The sequence below is a fragment of the Perognathus longimembris genome, chromosome 25 (assembly GCF_023159225.1).
Source record: "Perognathus longimembris pacificus isolate PPM17 chromosome 25, ASM2315922v1, whole genome shotgun sequence".
NCBI lineage: Eukaryota > Metazoa > Chordata > Mammalia > Rodentia > Heteromyidae > Perognathus > Perognathus longimembris.
The window spans coordinates 14,295,341-14,310,889 of NC_063185.1; the positions used below are offsets into that span (position 1 = coordinate 14,295,341).

At 47.3% G+C, this 15,549-nt stretch overlaps 2 protein-coding genes across 4 annotated transcripts; one reads left to right on the top strand and one right to left on the bottom strand.

Moving 5' to 3' along the window:
* Positions 1-7,082: 7,082 nt before the first annotated feature.
* Positions 7,083-11,159, bottom strand: Gdf9 (growth differentiation factor 9). 2 transcript variants are annotated; one of them, XM_048334022.1, is made up of 4 exons: positions 11,112-11,159; positions 9,341-9,536; positions 7,350-8,263; positions 7,083-7,242 (listed from the first exon to the last, which is right to left on the bottom strand). In XM_048334022.1, exons 2-3 carry the CDS (start codon positions 9,471-9,473, stop codon positions 7,371-7,373), a joined length of 1,026 nt encoding a protein of 341 aa, XP_048189979.1. In that variant the 5' UTR covers positions 9,474-9,536; positions 11,112-11,159; the 3' UTR covers positions 7,083-7,242; positions 7,350-7,370. The 2 variants fall into 2 exon arrangements, with proteins under 2 accessions (XP_048189979.1, XP_048189978.1); XM_048334021.1 differs by lacking the exon at positions 11,112-11,159 and having other exon boundaries at positions 7,083-7,239; positions 7,346-8,263; positions 9,341-10,120.
* Positions 11,160-12,979: 1,820 nt separating this feature from the next.
* On the top strand, positions 12,980-14,571 carry LOC125341873 (cytochrome b-c1 complex subunit 8). 2 transcript variants are annotated; one of them, XM_048333991.1, is made up of 3 exons: positions 12,980-13,066; positions 13,175-13,341; positions 14,373-14,571. In XM_048333991.1, exons 2-3 carry the CDS (start codon positions 13,188-13,190, stop codon positions 14,465-14,467), a joined length of 249 nt encoding a protein of 82 aa, XP_048189948.1. In that variant the 5' UTR covers positions 12,980-13,066; positions 13,175-13,187; the 3' UTR covers positions 14,468-14,571. The 2 variants fall into 2 exon arrangements, with proteins under 2 accessions (XP_048189948.1, XP_048189949.1); XM_048333992.1 differs by having other exon boundaries at positions 13,042-13,052.
* Positions 14,572-15,549: the final 978 nt, after the last annotated feature.

Below are 15,549 nucleotides of genomic sequence, written 5' to 3' on the forward strand. Positions count from 1 at the left end.
TTCATTGTGAGTACAAACAGTTACACAGAGATTTTGACCCCTGAGACTAAGAATGTCCAGCAGTTCCTTTGGGGTCAAGGGTGAATATGCATGCATGCACGCACACACACGCATACATGCACATGCACACGCACGCGTGCACACACACACACACAAATCTAGTTAGCAGCTCTGTTTCTAGCATCCAGAGAAGTAAAACAAAGTAGCAAGCTGCATTTGACTTTTCTGACTTGTCCCAATTAACGTGTCAATTCATTGGGCAACACCAAAGGAATTCCGGGACAAATAGTTGGTCGTAGCTGCCTAGGCGCTTCAGAGATGGGTTCCCAGGCAGGCTTGTTGCCCATTCTGGATTTCTCACAACAGAACGGGGACAAACTGATCTACAATTCAGTGTAACCCAGGGAGAGGAAAGACCAGTGTAGGAGAAAAAGAGAGGGAGATTTCCAAAGTCTACAAGACCTGCTATGCATCTCCTGGGTAAAGACAAAATGAGATTTGATCACACAGATTCAGTGCCAGGCCCATTACAGGCTGCCCATTAATGGTATCAATTTTCAGTATCATTCCTTACCCCAGAAATACAGTCTCAACTGCAGCCCAGTGTTATCTCGGAGGGCTGGGTCATACACGAGGGGCCTTCTATGGGTATTGCTTCCTCTCCTAAACTTTGCCACCATCCCCCTAATCAGACTATAATGGATGGACCTCCTCCTTTTACTTACTGGTGCGATCATTGAGGGCTTGAACTCAGGGCCTGGACTCTTGTCCCTTAGCTTTTTTACTCAAGGCTAGTGCTCTACCACTTTGAGCCACATCTCCACTTCTGGCTCTATGGTGGTTCATTGGCAATAAGAGTCTTACAGACTTTCCTGCCTGGATGGGCTTTGAACCGTGATCCTCATATCTCAGCCTCCTGAGTAGCTAGGGTTATAGGCGTGAGCCACTGGTGCATGGCATAGCTGGTGACGCTTGCTTGACACTGTATGAAGTTTCTATTGCAGAACCCAGATAGCTTTTAGTGCTATGGTTAGACATGAGGACGATGCAGCCAGATCTGGGAGCACAGAGTTACTCTTTTCCTGGGAGAAGGAACTACCAAGGCAAGAGAGTAAGAGAGAAGTTCCAGCTGCCAGAGAGTAGAGCTCTGCCCTTTGAGATGGCCAGAGGCCCTTTTATGCAATCTCAAAAATCTAACAACCGGGGAAACAGGATAAAGCAGCCCAAAGAAACACAAAGCAGGCAAGTTCCTGGTTCAAAGTCATAAACATCTACTACAAAAAAAAAATGAAAACAAGATTTCCTTTGATAAGCATCAAAGCAAAAAGGATTAGCTATTGGTCATTTTTTCCTACTCTTGTACTAAGGAGAGTTGATCTAAACTGCACTTTTTTCTTTTACATCAACATGAGCTGAAAGGCTAAAGTGATTTCAAACACCGTGGGAGCCCCAACCCCACACGAATGGCTGAGGCATTCTTTCATTCTGTGCATTCACACTTGAAAGCAGTATTGCAAGGATGGTTGGTGAGCAACACCTGACGATTGTGTGCATGTGTATGTTTTGGGTAGGCGCGAGGAGAGTGGAAACAGGCAGCATTCTTAGCACCATGTGGAAGTGAATGAATTGTATTAAAATACTACTTAAGCCAGGCATCGGTGGCTCACACCTGAAATCCTAGGTATTTAGGAGGCTGAGATCTGAGAACCAGAGTTTGAAGCCAGCCCAGGCAAGAAAGTCCATGAGACTCTTATCTCCATTTAACCACCAGAAAACCAGAAGTGGTGCTATAGCTTAAAGTGGTATAGGGCTAGCCTTGAGCACTAAGCAGCTCAGGGACAGTGCCACAACCAACAAAAAAATAAATAAAAAGTAAAGCACTATTTAGCTCTAACCATTCTGATGTTAACTGTGTGTCTATAAATACAGAACTTTAATTTTTATGTGGTACTGGGGTTTGAATTCAGAGCTTCCAGATTTCTCAGTTTGCTTGCTAGCATAAAGGTAGGCTGATGCTCTATCTCTCGAGCCACCCCTCCAACCTAGCTTTTTGATAGTTATTTGGCGATAGATTCTAGCAGATTTTTTTCTTGGGCTGACAATGAACCACGATCCTCTGGGTATCAACCTAAGTAGCTAAGAATACAAGTATGAGCCACCAGAGGCCAGCTAATGGCTTCATACATTCTTGCAACAAGTTACTCCCTTAAATTCAGAGCTTCATCCCTTCACAAACTTGAAGTTATCATGCAAGACAGGTGATTTTATGTTCTAACTATGGGGTACATGTTCAGATATTTCTATATATGCAGATCATTTTTTTTTTTGCCAGTTCTGGGGCTTGCAAGAACTTAGGGCCTGGGCACTGTCCCTGAGCTTCTTTCACTCAAGGCTAGTAGCACTCTACCACTTGAGCCACAGCACCACTTTCGGTTTTTTCTGTGTATGTGGTACTGAGGAATTGAACCCAGGGCCTCATGCATGCTAGACAAGCACTCTACCACTAAGCCACAATTCCCAACCCTCCCAAGACTTTTTAAAATGACCAATGAATGTCAATTTAGACAACTAGTTATTAAGAAGGGTCTTCAGCAATCATAAAAAGGACTTCGTTCATATGTCTATAGCCTTGTGCTGCCTGTGAACTCATTATTTGATTTGATCTAATCACAAGGAGAATAGGTAAACGATTCTTACCACACATCAAGTCAAGGCACATCCCAACGCTGATATTATACAAGGTGTTTTTCCAGCTGTATGCTAGCTAGCAGTTTCATTAAAAACATTAAAAAAACAAAAACAGACTGGGTGCTGGTGGCTCATGCCTGCAGTTGTAGCTAACTCAAGAGGCTGAGATCTGAGGCTCAAGGTTTGAAGCCAGCTCAGAAGAGAAAAAGATCTCAACTAGCCCCAGTACTGGGGCTCTTTTACTTGTGCCACACTTCTAACATAGTTTTTGGCTGCTTAATCGGAGATAGAATCTCCTAGACTTTTCTGCCCAGCCTGGCTTTAAACTTTGATCTTCCAGGTTTTAGCCTCCCGAGTAGCTTGATGATAAGCATAAGCCACCAGTGTCTGGTCTCAAGCAGATGACTTTTGTGTGTGTGCCAGTCCTGGGGCTTGACCGCAGGACCTGGACTCTGATCCTGAGCTTTTGTGCTCAGAGCTAGTGCTCTACCACTTGAGCCACAACTCCACTCTGGCTTTTTGCTGGTTAATTGGAGATGAGTCTCTCTTGCCGGGCTGGCTTTGTCCCGATCTCAGCCTCCTGAGTAGCTAGGATTTATAGGGGTGAGCCAGCTCAGTGACACGTTTTTACTGGAGTTGAACACTTCGGACTCTGTTCTTGGCCACACGTAGTACCTAGGCTCCTAGTTCAATGTTCAGTAAGTATTTATTCAATGAGGCAATTGTTTCTGAGAAAGCCAAAATGACTGCCAGATACAACATGGCTATAGAGAGCTCAGAACTCTGCTAGCAATGGCAGTTCAACATGGAGGGACACGGGTACCAAAGAAACCTCCATGAAGAACCAGACTGTTCAAGAGGCACAGTTGCCTCAAGCAATGACATGTCCACACATCACCAGACATGTCTATCACACAATTCTCTACACCAAATGATGGGCAAAGAAATGCGGTGTCAGTACCAGGTCAGACAAAAAAAACTTCTGGGCTTGGGTTTTTTTGTTTTTTCTGTTTTTTTTTTTTAATGATACTGGCATTTTAACTCGGCACCTCTTATTTGCCCAGCTTGCTCACTAATGTGGCCCTCTACTACTTGAGTCATGCCTCCAGCCCTACCTTTCGCTGGTTCTTTTAGAGCTCGAGTCTCATGGAGTTTTTGTGTGTATTCGTTGTGGGGCTTGAACTCAGGGCCTGGGCCTTTGAGCCTTTTTGTTACTTTTTGTTACTTGAGCCACACAGCACCACTTCTGGTTTTTGAGTGGTTAATTGGGGTAAGAGTCTGGAGTTGGGGAGACTTTCCTGCCTGGGCTGGATTTGAACTTCCTCAGCTCTCAGCCTCCTGAATAGCTAGGATGACGGGCGTGAGCCACTATTGCACTTCGCTTTTATTTAAAGGATCGTTCATGGATATGAGCAGTGTCCATTTGCTCTTGTCTCAACCCATTCAGTCAATCTCTTATGCTTGAAAAAACATGTTTCGGGGAATGACAGCCTCTATGTGCATTTAAAATATTTTAATCTTTCTTCGTCTATCCTTTTATAAATTCCAATCCCTACATAGTTACACATTAAAATTGACACTGCAATTGTTCAAGGAACCAAGTTCCTCTGTTTTTCTTTCATTCACTTTCTGTAACTGTGAATGCATCCTCCCTCCCTCTCCCTCCCTCCCTCTCCCTCTATATATACAGACCCACAAATTTTCTTTGCCAGACTGAACTGAGACTAGAAACCCAGCCAGTAGCTCTTCTCCCTGTAAAATACCAAGTATGGGGTGGAACATAGGAGTTGATTGAGGCGGATAGAGAGCAGGAAATTCAGAGCGAGGGTAAAAGCGACTCCTGACATTGTCCATTGTTCCTCGCCACACCGGGGCCTCATCAGGCCAGGCAACCTCCTATCGCATCTGGACTAAATACCAACCCTCAATGCAGCCATTTAGGGCACATGTAGCTTCCTTGCTGAGTTTCCAGATCCCAATCACTGCTGCCTTTTCTTAGTCATTTTCTAAAGTGGCAGCTTTTATACGAGGCACGAAAGAAAAGTGGGTTTGAAATAAAGATGGAAGTTGGAGAAGAGTGCCCTGGGCTTGGTGTGGATGAAAGAACCTTTGAAGTTTACATTTAGGAAATCTCACAGCCCTGAATATGAACATTGTCCTATGATGAAGCGAGGTTTACAATTTCTAAAAGTGAAAATAAAACCAATCGCATTCAGTGGATAGGTCTATAAGCTCTCATTACTCAGCTGTATAGCAAAATGCAAGCGTTTAATTTTAGGATTTACTGATAACAAGGACCTTCCCCATGGCGACAAACAAGTTAGGTATGATGGCTAATGCCTCTGCTGATGCTTCCCCCCCCCACACCAACCGCCAGGGATCTGTGCCAGCCAGGCCCTATAGCTCTGCACCTGCGTTGGGCCCCTGGCCCTTAGGCCAGTGCCCCAGGGACCGCCGACCTGCTTGGGCTCAGGGACTCGCCCCTGAATCTCTCTGAATCTCTCAGTCCCACACCAAGGAACCACAACCAGAAATCACGGTTGAAGAGTGCAAATCCTATTCTGCAATGATCTTTCACAGTCAATTGCAGCACATTTAAAGGACTTAATTACCCAATCCCCTTCCCCCCCGCCCCAAAATGCTCAAATTGAGGCCAAGGGTTGTGCATTAGTTATAGGATATTAGCCTAATATTTTTAAGGTCCTGGGTTCCATCCCCAGGAACTCTTTTTTCTTTTCTTTTTCTTTTTTTTTTTCTTTTTGGCCAGTCCTGGGCCTTGGACTCAGGGCCTGAGCACTGTCCCTGGCTTCTTCCCGCTCAAGGCTAGCACTCTGCCACTTGAGCCACAGCGCCGCTTCTGGCCGTTTTCTGTATATGTGGTGCTGGGGAATCGAACCTAGGGCCTCATGTATCCGAGGCAGGCACTCTTGCCAGTAGGCTATATCCCCAGCCCTCTTTCTTTTTTATGTGCCAGTCCTGGAGCTTAAACTCAGGGCCTAAGTGCTGTCCTTGGGTTTTTGTACTCAAGTCCAGCACTCTACCACTTAAGCCACAGCTCTACATCCAGCTTTTTGGTGGTTAATTGGAGATAAGAGTCTCATGGACTTTCTGGCCTAGGCTGAGTTCTAACCTTGGTCCTCAGATCTCAGCCTCCTGGGTAGCTAGAATTAATTATAGGTGTGACCCACCGGCCTCCAGCATCCCAGGACTGAATTTATATAAAGCTAAAATTGCAAAAAACAAAAACAAGCCAAACTATTAGAAGAAAATATAGGAGATATCTTTATGATACTAAATTTAGTAATAATTTTTTCTTTTTTTATTTTTTGGCCAGTCCTGGGCCTTGGACTCAGGGCCTGAACACTGTCCCTGGCTTCTTTTTGCTCAAGGCTAACACTCTACCACTTGAGCCACAGCACCACTTCTGGCCATTTTTCTATGTATGTAAGTGCTGAGGAATCAAACCCAGGGCTTCATGTATGCTAGGCAAGCACTCTACCACTAGGCCACATTCCCAGCCCCATAATTTCTTGACTATAGGCAACAAAGCTTAGTCCACAAAGGAAAAATACCAGATAAATTAGATGTAACAACACTGAAAATGTGTGTAAAGGACTGTTAAAAGAGCAACTCACACAATGGAAGAAAATATTTGCAAATTATGTCATAAGAAATATTCAAAATATAAAGAACTCTTAAAACTAAAAAAGAAAAAGAAATAAGGTCAGACACCAGTAGCTCATGCCTGTAATCCTGGCTGCTCAGGAACCTGAGATCTGAAGGTTATGGTTCAAAGCCAGCCTGGGCAAATCCAAGAAACTCCTATGTCCAATTAACTACCATAAAGCTTGAAGTGGAGCTGTGGCTCAAGTGGTAGAAGACCAACTAAAGGACAGTGTTCAAGCTCTGAGTTCAAGTCCCAGTACTGGTAATAGATAAATAAACAATCATTAGCCATCAGTTCCATTTCTAGGAATAGATTGAGGCCCCAGTACTGGCACTAAATAAGCAATACATTACCCATCACTTCTATGTCTAGGAATAGATGCAAGCAGGCAGAAGCTGGCTTCATTTGTTTTGTTTTTTGTGTTTTTTCTTTTTTTGGTTGGCCATGGAACTTGAACTCAGAGCCTGGGCACTGTCCCTGAGCTCTTTTGCTCAAGGCTAGAGCTCTGTCACTCAGAGCAATAGCTCGACTTCCACTTTCTAGTGGTTAATTGGAGATAAAAGAGTCTCACAGACTTTCCTGCTGGGGCTGGCTTGGAACTGTGATCCTCAGATCTCAGCCTGGTGAGTAGCTAGGATTCCAAGCGTGAGCCACCAGCGCCCAGTTGCTGACTTCTTATTCTGACCAAAGCCAGCTCTTATTCCTGCTTCCTCTTCCTCTCCCACAAATGACCATGTTAAAAAAAAAAATCTTTAACACAGAACGTATGCCACGGACAGGAAAATTTTATTCTATCACAGAAGGTGCTAGCCCACTGAATTATTTATAGCTGCAATTCTATCCAACACGTATGCCCATCAGTTTCCCATCCAAATATGTGATTCCTGTGGAAAAGAAAAAAATACGTATCACTCAAGAAAAAAAAATAATTAAATCCCTCCCAAGTAATTACACTTCACCTAAGTGGAGGAATGCACCCAAGTCCCTCACCTGCCACACGGGCTCCGAGGTTTGGCTAACGACAGGTGCACCTGGTCGCGATCATATCTTCGTATTCTTTGTAAGCGATGGAGCCGTCGGGCTCGATGGTCAGGACGCTCAATGGGCTGTATTTGCCAGGCACACACGAAGGCCTGGGCACCAAGGGGTCCAGCTTCTCATAGATAATATTCTGTACCATGGTGTGCACCGGAGAACCGTACCTGTGTCTGACAGCCCGGGGACAGTCCCCTTTACAGAAGCGGGGGTTGTACCTGTGCGGGGCCACGATCCAGTTGTCCCATTTGAGCTGACGGAAGCTGAGTCTGAAGTCATGCAGTCTGCACTCCTCCGGGGGGGAGAAAAACTGTCTCAAGTACTCACTCAGGTTGAAGGAGGCCGGAAGCAGTGGCTTCGTGGATCCCGAGCTGAGCCTTTCCTGACCTCCGAGGTGACGGGGAAGTCTTGGGGTCTCAGCAGCAGCAGCCCCCCTTCTCTCCTGGTCAGGGCCCTGGGCTGGTCCCCTTGGATAGTGAAGGGAGTACCACCGGTGATACGCCTGTGCACTCGTGTCATTCAGATACAAGATCAGCGAGGGCGGCACCCCCAGGGTCATGTTGAGCCGTCCATCCTGGGCTGAAGGATGACACGTGACATTGACAGACACGTGGATGCTGCGCTCGCTGGAGGCCACCAGGGGCTCGAGGAGGGAGGTCACGTCGATCTCCATCCATTTGTGATTCTTCAAGGTACACGACAGCGGGGCTGGGCGCGACCCGGACTCGCGGATGGCCAGGATGCACACGCACGTGAGAGCAGAGGGGGAGGGCAGGGAGTTGTTGAACGTGTAGAGCAGCACGGACTTGAGTAGGTGCTCAACAGCAGCCACGCGATCCAGGTTGAACTGCAGGGCGTCCGAGGGGAGCATTCCTGAGGAGAAAAACGGAACTAGCAGCATTGCTTTCGCCAGTCCCAGGACCTGAACTCACGGCCTACCTGTGCCCAAGGCTAGCACTCTACCACTGGAGCCACAGCACCACTTCCAGCCTTTTCTGTGTAGGTGGTGCTGAAGAATCGAACCCAGGGCTTCCTGCATGCTAGGCAAGCGCTCTACCACTGAGCCACATTCCCATCTTACGAGGAGCATTGAATCAAAGGTCAAATCAAGGAATCCATATTTCGTCTTATGCAGTTTCTCCCCTGCCACAACACCTAACTAATAAAGACAATATAGAAAAGGCAATTATAACTACTGTAACTAATTTGAATGGACTTTTAGTTTGTGCCAGGACTGGTGCCTGGCTGAATGGCTGTGTGTGTGTGTGTTTCTTTCATGGGACTTGAACTCAAGAGCCTGGGTGTTGTCCTTGAGTTTTTGTTCAAGGCTAATTCTCTACCACGCTGAGCCACGGCTCCATTATCCAGCCTTTTCTGGTTGTTAATTGGAGATGAGTCTCAGAGGCTTTCCTGCCCCAGCTGGCGTTGAATTGAATCCTCAGATCTCAGTCTCCTGAGTAGCTAGGGTTACAGGCGTAAGCCACTGGAACCCGGCTTTTTTTTTTTTTTTTTTTTTTTTTGCCAGTCCTGGGGCTTGGACTCAGGGCCTGAGCACTGTCCCTGGCTTCTTTTTGCTCAAGGCTAGCACTCTGCCACTTGAGCCACAGCGCCACTTCTGGCCATTTTCTGTATATGTGGTGCTGGGGAATCGAACCCAGGGCTTCATGTATATGAGGCAAGCACTCTTGCCACTAGGCCATATTCCCAGCCCTTTCTTCCCATCTTTAAAACCACTAAATCTTTTAGTTTTAAAATTCTATCATCTTGGGGCCCCAGAACTGGAAAAACAAAAACAAAAAAAAGACAGGGCTGGAGGCATGGTACAGCAATAGGAGGGCCTGCCTAGCAAGCCCGAGAACTTGAGTTCAAACCCCAATATCGCCCAAAACAAACCACCACAAACTCCATAAACTTCCCTCCCAGCCATTTCAGCAATCTCCTCTTGCATACCTGTCGCCTGGTCTCCGGGAGCCTGTTCGTTCTGAGCATAGGGAGTGAAGAGCCGGACCGTGTTGTGGAGGTGACTGGTACTGGATTTCGGAACCCCCTCTTTAGTAGCATAGGCTTTATAGAGCTTCTTCATGTAGTACAGGGCTCGGGAGTCTGGCTGTAGCTTAGGGGATTCGCCTCGCCTATCTGACAGGACCTTGAAGAGAGGAGGAAGGAGGTCGGATCTGTCTGCCCCATCTACAGGCTGTAGCAAGGACCAAGGGTCTACCACAGGTTCGGACTCAGCCCTAGCTGCAATCTTAGCTTCTCCTCTAAAAGTCTGAGGACCAAGGCTAAGAAAAATTGGACCACAGAGCCAGGCGAAGCATCCAAACAAGACCAAGGCTTTGCTTGGAAGTGCCATGGCTTCGGAGAACTAAGGAGGAAAACATTTCCCCATAGTAGTCCTCTTCCTAAAGCAAGGAAAGCCCTGGCTTGGTCTCTTAAATCAATTCTAGGTGTGCAAATAGGTGAGCATCACCTCTGTAATCAGACCTCAAGTGTACTTAGCTGAAGATCATTTTTAGCAACTCTACTGCAGTCAGCTGATCACATCCTAATTATTTAATTTGTCCTCGTGAGATTCAGATACATTGGGTTATTCAGCCTTCCTATTCCCCTCTTCCCTGACATTTATGCCTGTCAAGATTGTCCTTATCCTAATGGACTAGTTGTGTTGCTGAAAGTCTAAGAGAAACAGACGAATCATTTAAAATAAAACCTCTCAGGGTCAAGGATGTAGTTAAAAAATAAGCACATAATTTCCAATTTCTCTCTCTCTCCTCTCTCCTCTCTAACTCAGGGTTGGGTGCTGTTTTACTCAACCTACACTAGCACTTGAGCCACACCCTTTACTTCTGGCTTTTTTGTGTGTGTTGGTGGTGGTTACTTGGAGATAAAGAATCTAACGGACTTTCCTGCCCAAGCTGGCTTCCAACTTTGATCCTTAAATCTTAGCCTCCTGAGTAGCTACCCTGACTGGTGTGAACCACCAGCTCCAGGCTCAGCTCATTTTAAGGAGCAATTAAGATTTTTATAATGTTCCTTTGGTGCTTGTTGAAATTTCCAAGGTATTTTTTTTTTTGAAATTTCCAAGGTATTATGACAAAGCTGTTGGTGCTGATGATAATCAGCAGGTGTGAGCCTGTAATTCACAGCACTGGGTTTACCCTTCCTCTTGGTTAACTCTCCTCAGTATGCCATCTCCATATGTAATTATTTACTGCTGTTGGTTTGGAGAAGGTGGGAAAGGCACAATTAACATAGAAATTCCTGGCCGAACCAGCTGAGCTCTACCTTCCTCAAGTGGCTTAGGATATAGGGCATGCGCTTGGTAAACTGGAATTGCACTTGAGGACTTTACATCTGGCCTTCACTCGTTTTAAAATATAAAAATCTTTTTTTTTTGGCCAGTCTTGGGCCTTGGACTCAGGGCCTGAGCACTGTCCCTGGCTTCTTCCCGCTCAAGGCTAGCACTCTGCCACTTGAGCCACAGCGCCGCTTCTGGCCGTTTTCTATATATGTGGTGCTGTGGAATCGAACCTAGGGCCTCGTGTATCCGAGGCAGGCACTCTTGCCACTAGGCTATATCCCCAGCCCTAAAATATAAAAATCTTGATGTCCTTATATTTGTCTGTATATTCATCTGTACATGTTTTGGTTGAGAGGTTTTTGAGATGATCGCATGTGCTATTATGATGCATTTAAATATATAGTTATAGATGTGGCTCACACTTATAATCCTAGCTACTCAGAAGGCTGAGATCTGAGGATCACAGTTCAAAGCTAGCCTGGTCAGGAAAGCCTGACGCGCTTATCTCCAATTACCAAAAAAACAGAAGTGAAGCTGTGGCACCAAGTGGTAGAGTATAAGCCTTGAGGGGAAAAAAGGGTCAGTGCCTAGGCTGCAAGTTCAAGCCCCAATTACTGGCATAAAAAGAAAAGAAATTCAGGGTTGGGGATATGGCCTAGTGGCAAGTGTGCTTGCCTCGTATACATGAGGCCCTGGGTTCAATTCCCCAGCACCACATATACAGAAAACGGCCAGAAGTGGCGCTGTGGCTCAAGTGGCAGAGTGCTAGCCTTGAGCAAAAAGAAGCCAGGGACAGTGCTCAGGCCCTGAGTTCAAGCTCCAGGACTGGCCAAAAAAAGAAATTCATCACTTAAGTACCAGCATTCACTTCACTGAATCCTTCCCTCATCTGATTGTCTTTGTTTATGCCATTGATTGTACCATTACTACATTGAACAAAAATTAACCTTTGTTAAATTCCATTAATGATACATATATTGACACATGGGCAAATGTTTTACTTTTTAATCTTGGTATATTTTTGCATGTAGGAGACATTAAAATAAATGCCCATTGAACTCAGTTTAAAAAATACCAGCATTCACTAGAGTATTATTTCCTTATGTTTTTGCCTTGGATCTGAGGCTAAGTTAGATACTATTTTAGAAAACGGAGGCAAAGGTGCACCAGGAAAGCTGAAAGGAGGGACTCTACCCAGAAGGTAGCCTATTGGCTGAGACAAAAATCAACCCACACCTCAATACAAAGGCTCAAACCAGTTTGCACAGTACCTAGATTGACAAAAGGTAAGGTTAAGTTTGCAAAGTTAACTTTACTGCCTGCTGAACTCCACCAGTCTGTGGGTATAGAATAAGCATGGTTATAAAACACCCTAAACTGGGCTGGGAATGTGGTTTAGTGGTAGAGTGCTTGCCTAGCATGCATGAAGCCCGGGGTTCGATTCTTCATAAACAGAAAAAGGAGGCAGTGGCCCTGTGGTTCAAGTGGCAGAGCGCTAGCCTTGAGCAAAAGAAGCTCAGGAGCAGTGCCCAGGCCCTGAGTTCAAGCCCCAGGACTGGGAGAGAGAGAGAAAAAAAAAGAGTCTCACTGACTTTAAATAATTAGTAAAAACTGTTGAATGCCAGCTTAGTCCTGGATAATATATGGCCAGCAATCTCACTGACAAGCACTTTACAGACCCTATACATAGTAGAACAGTCAGGGGCTCCCAGGGGGGAGATGGCCGCGAGGGGCCGGCCGGCCTGGGATCAGCACCCCTGGCTGGTTTCATTGGATCGGTGCTGGTCCTGGGGCTTGAACTCTGGGCCCGGATGCTGTCCTGGAGCAGCAAAGGCTGGCGCGCTACCCCTTGAGCCACAGCGGCATTCCTGGCTTTTGGGTAGTTTCTTGGAGGGAAGAGTGTCGGGGACTTCCCTGCCCCGGGCTAGCTTCGAACCGCCATCCTCAGATCCCAGCCTGCAGAGCAGCTGGGAGCCCAGGCCTGAGCTACCCTTCTGGCCCCGGCCCCCACCCCTCCCCAGCATCCCGCGGCTCCCCACCCGAGGCTCCACAGAAATGCCGGAGCTGGGGGGGGGTGGCCGTGTTTCTGGGGGAAGGTGGGGTCCCCCCAAGGGGGTCCTCTAGGCCACACCCCGCCTCCAAGACAGGGTCCGCTCCGGCGTCTTCGCCTCACAGGCCCAGCGGACCCGGCCATTTGTCTTCCCGGAGGGGAAGTCAGCATTTTCCCCCCTCCTTCTCCCCCCCCACCTACCCTGAGGAATGGTATCTCCCGGAAGTGACGTCACAAACACCGCCGGAAGTGGCGCGCGGAGGTCACCGGCGGAGGACGGAGTGGTCCGGTCTGGGGGTGCGCCGTGAGGGGTGCGCCGTGCGAGGTGAGGGGTGTCTCCGGGGAGGAAGGGGGGGCCGGCGGCGGGGATGGGGGGGTGTCCGCATCAGGCCTAGACATCCCCCGCCCCCTCCTCCCGCCGCTGTCGCCGCAGGGTCCCCGCGGAGATGGGCCGCGAGTTCGGGAACCTGAGCCGGGTGCGGCACGTGATCTCCTACAGCCTCTCGCCCTTCGAGCAGCGCGCCTTCCCCCACTACTTCAGCAAGGGCATCCCCAACGTGCTGCGCCGCATGAAGGACAGCATCCTGCGGGTGGTCCCCCGTGAGTACCCCGGGCCCCGGGCGGCGGCGGCCCCCGCCTCCCTCCGCAGGGCCCTGACCGTCCCCGTCTTCCCACCGTGACCGGCCGAAGGTCACTCGTGTGACCAGCGTTCGCCCCGTGAGGTCACCAATCTCCCTTCTTATCGGGGATACCGTGTCTCGTGGGGAACGCACGGCCGGCAGGCCCAGAATGCTGACAGGTGCGGGACAGTGTGACCCCGCCCCGAACCGCGGGGGGGCGGGAGGGGGGGAGATAGCCAAGGTGGTCCAAGCCAAGTGGTTACTTCATCCCAATGATGGCACTTTAGTGTACAGCGAGGTGACCTCTTTATTTTAGCTTCTTGTGGAATGGTTGTGTAACTTTTTTTTTTTTTTTTTTGGCCAGTCCTGGGTCTTGAACTCAGGGCCTGAGCTGCTTTTGGCCCAAGGCTAGCATCTCTACCCCTTGAGCCACCAGCGCCATGTCCAGCTTTTGCTGTGTATGTAATACTAAGGAATCAGACCTAGGGCTTCATGCATGCTAGGAAACACTACCACTGAGCCACATTCCCTACCCATAATGTAACCTATCTTGACTCTAAAGTTTAAAAGTAGGTGTTGATTTTTGTGCCATTGCTGGAGCTTGAACTCAGGGGCCTGGGCACTGTCCCTGAGCTTGCTTTTTTCCCCCCTCAAGTCTGGTGCTCTACTACTTGAGCCATAGCTCCCATTTAAAGCTTTTTGGTGGTTCATTGGAGATAGAGTCTCACAGACTTTCCTGTCCAGGATGGCTTTGAACCATGATCCTCAGATCTCAGTCTCCTGAGTAGTTAGGATTACAGGCGTGAGCCACCAGTGCCCTGTGCTAACAGTAGTTTCTTAAAAGCTAAAGAGCAGAACCTGGCCTAAGTCAGAAAAGAAGGACCTGTAGCTCTCTGTCATATGTACTTGCCTTCTACTCACCTTTTTTTTTTTCTTTCCAGCAGCTTTTATTTCTTATTTACTGTCAAAGTGATGTATACAGAGGTTACAGTTTCTGATTTTTTTTTAAAGCATTCGTAGCGACTTATCTTGTCTACACATGGGGGAACCAGGAGTTTGAGAGGTCCAAGAGGAAGAACCCAGCTACCTATGAAAACGACAAATGAATAGCTCACCGGAATGAAGGTTTCCTGCCTCTGGAAGGCCCCTCTCTGGGAGAGGAGTCTGTATTGTAGTGTCTTGAAGATACAATAAACTTATGCTATATACACTGTTGTGACTTTACATTTTTGGAAGCAGAATCCTTAGTTTGCTGGTAGCCAAGATTCAAGTTCGTGAAGTTACGCTCTTCCTAAGTTCTAAACAGTTTATGTAATCTGGTTTTTGGAAAGGCGTGGGCTCCGACTCCCCCATCCCAATTCTGTAGTTCGCAGGAAAGTTGCCACAGCTCGTCAGTGATGGCAGCGTGGTCTGTGTGTGGGTTCTTGGCTCCCTGTTCCCAGTGTGACGATAAAGTCTGGTAACTATTGGAATTACTGTGCGTCAGGTACTTTTGTTAGCCATACAAATGAGCTTGAACTCTGGGCCTGGATGCTGTCCTTGCTGTCCTTGAGCTCCTTTTGCTCAAAGCTAGCACTCTGCCATTTGGAGCTATAGCACCACTTCTGTCTTTTTCTGTGATTAATTGAAGATAAGAGTCTCAGACTTTCCGGGTTGGCTTCGAACCATAATCCTCAGATCTCAGCCTTCTGATAGCTAGGATTACAGGCGTGAGCCACTGGTGCCTGGCACAAATGATCTTTTAAACTTTCCAGCAACCTTTGAAATAAGTATCATTAGTATGTTCATTTTGCATACAAGGAAACAGACAAGTAATTTGCTAAAAATTATACATTAGCGAATGGTAGAGTCTGGCACCAAATGATATACCCTTAAAACCAGGCCATACTGCCTCTCCTCCAAAGGCAGGCCTTCCTTCAAGGGAAGTCAACTGTGAAAGGAGGCCATGGATTGATTTTTGGCCTTACAATGGGCTATTTGTGTACCACAGAGCTGATAGTGGTTGTTAACCATGTGCGAATTGTAAAGCCTATTTTCTCTGTCCCTAATAGGAAAGGTACCATTTAACCTTCACCTGAAGATGGTGGAAACTTCTTTTAGAATACCTGTTAATCCACAGCAACTTTCATAGCTGAAAGAAGCTGTATTTTTTTTTTTCCTTCTAATGGTTAATGGTTGCTGTTGCCTT

Coding starts and splice junctions, on each gene's coding strand:
- LOC125341873 (XM_048333991.1), top strand. CDS start 13,188: ATGGGCCGCGAGTTCGGGAACCTGAGCCGGGTGCGGCACGTGATCTCC. Junction 13,342..14,372: donor CATCCTGCGGGTGGTCCCCC/GTGAGTACCCCG, acceptor TTTTTTTTAAAG/CATTCGTAGCGACTTATCTT.
- Gdf9 (XM_048334021.1), bottom strand. CDS start 9,743: ATGGCACTTCCAAGCAAAGCCTTGGTCTTGTTTGGATGCTTCGCCTGG. Junction 8,264..9,340: donor TCCCGGAGACCAGGCGACAG/GTATGCAAGAGG, acceptor TTTTCTCCTCAG/GAATGCTCCCCTCGGACGCC.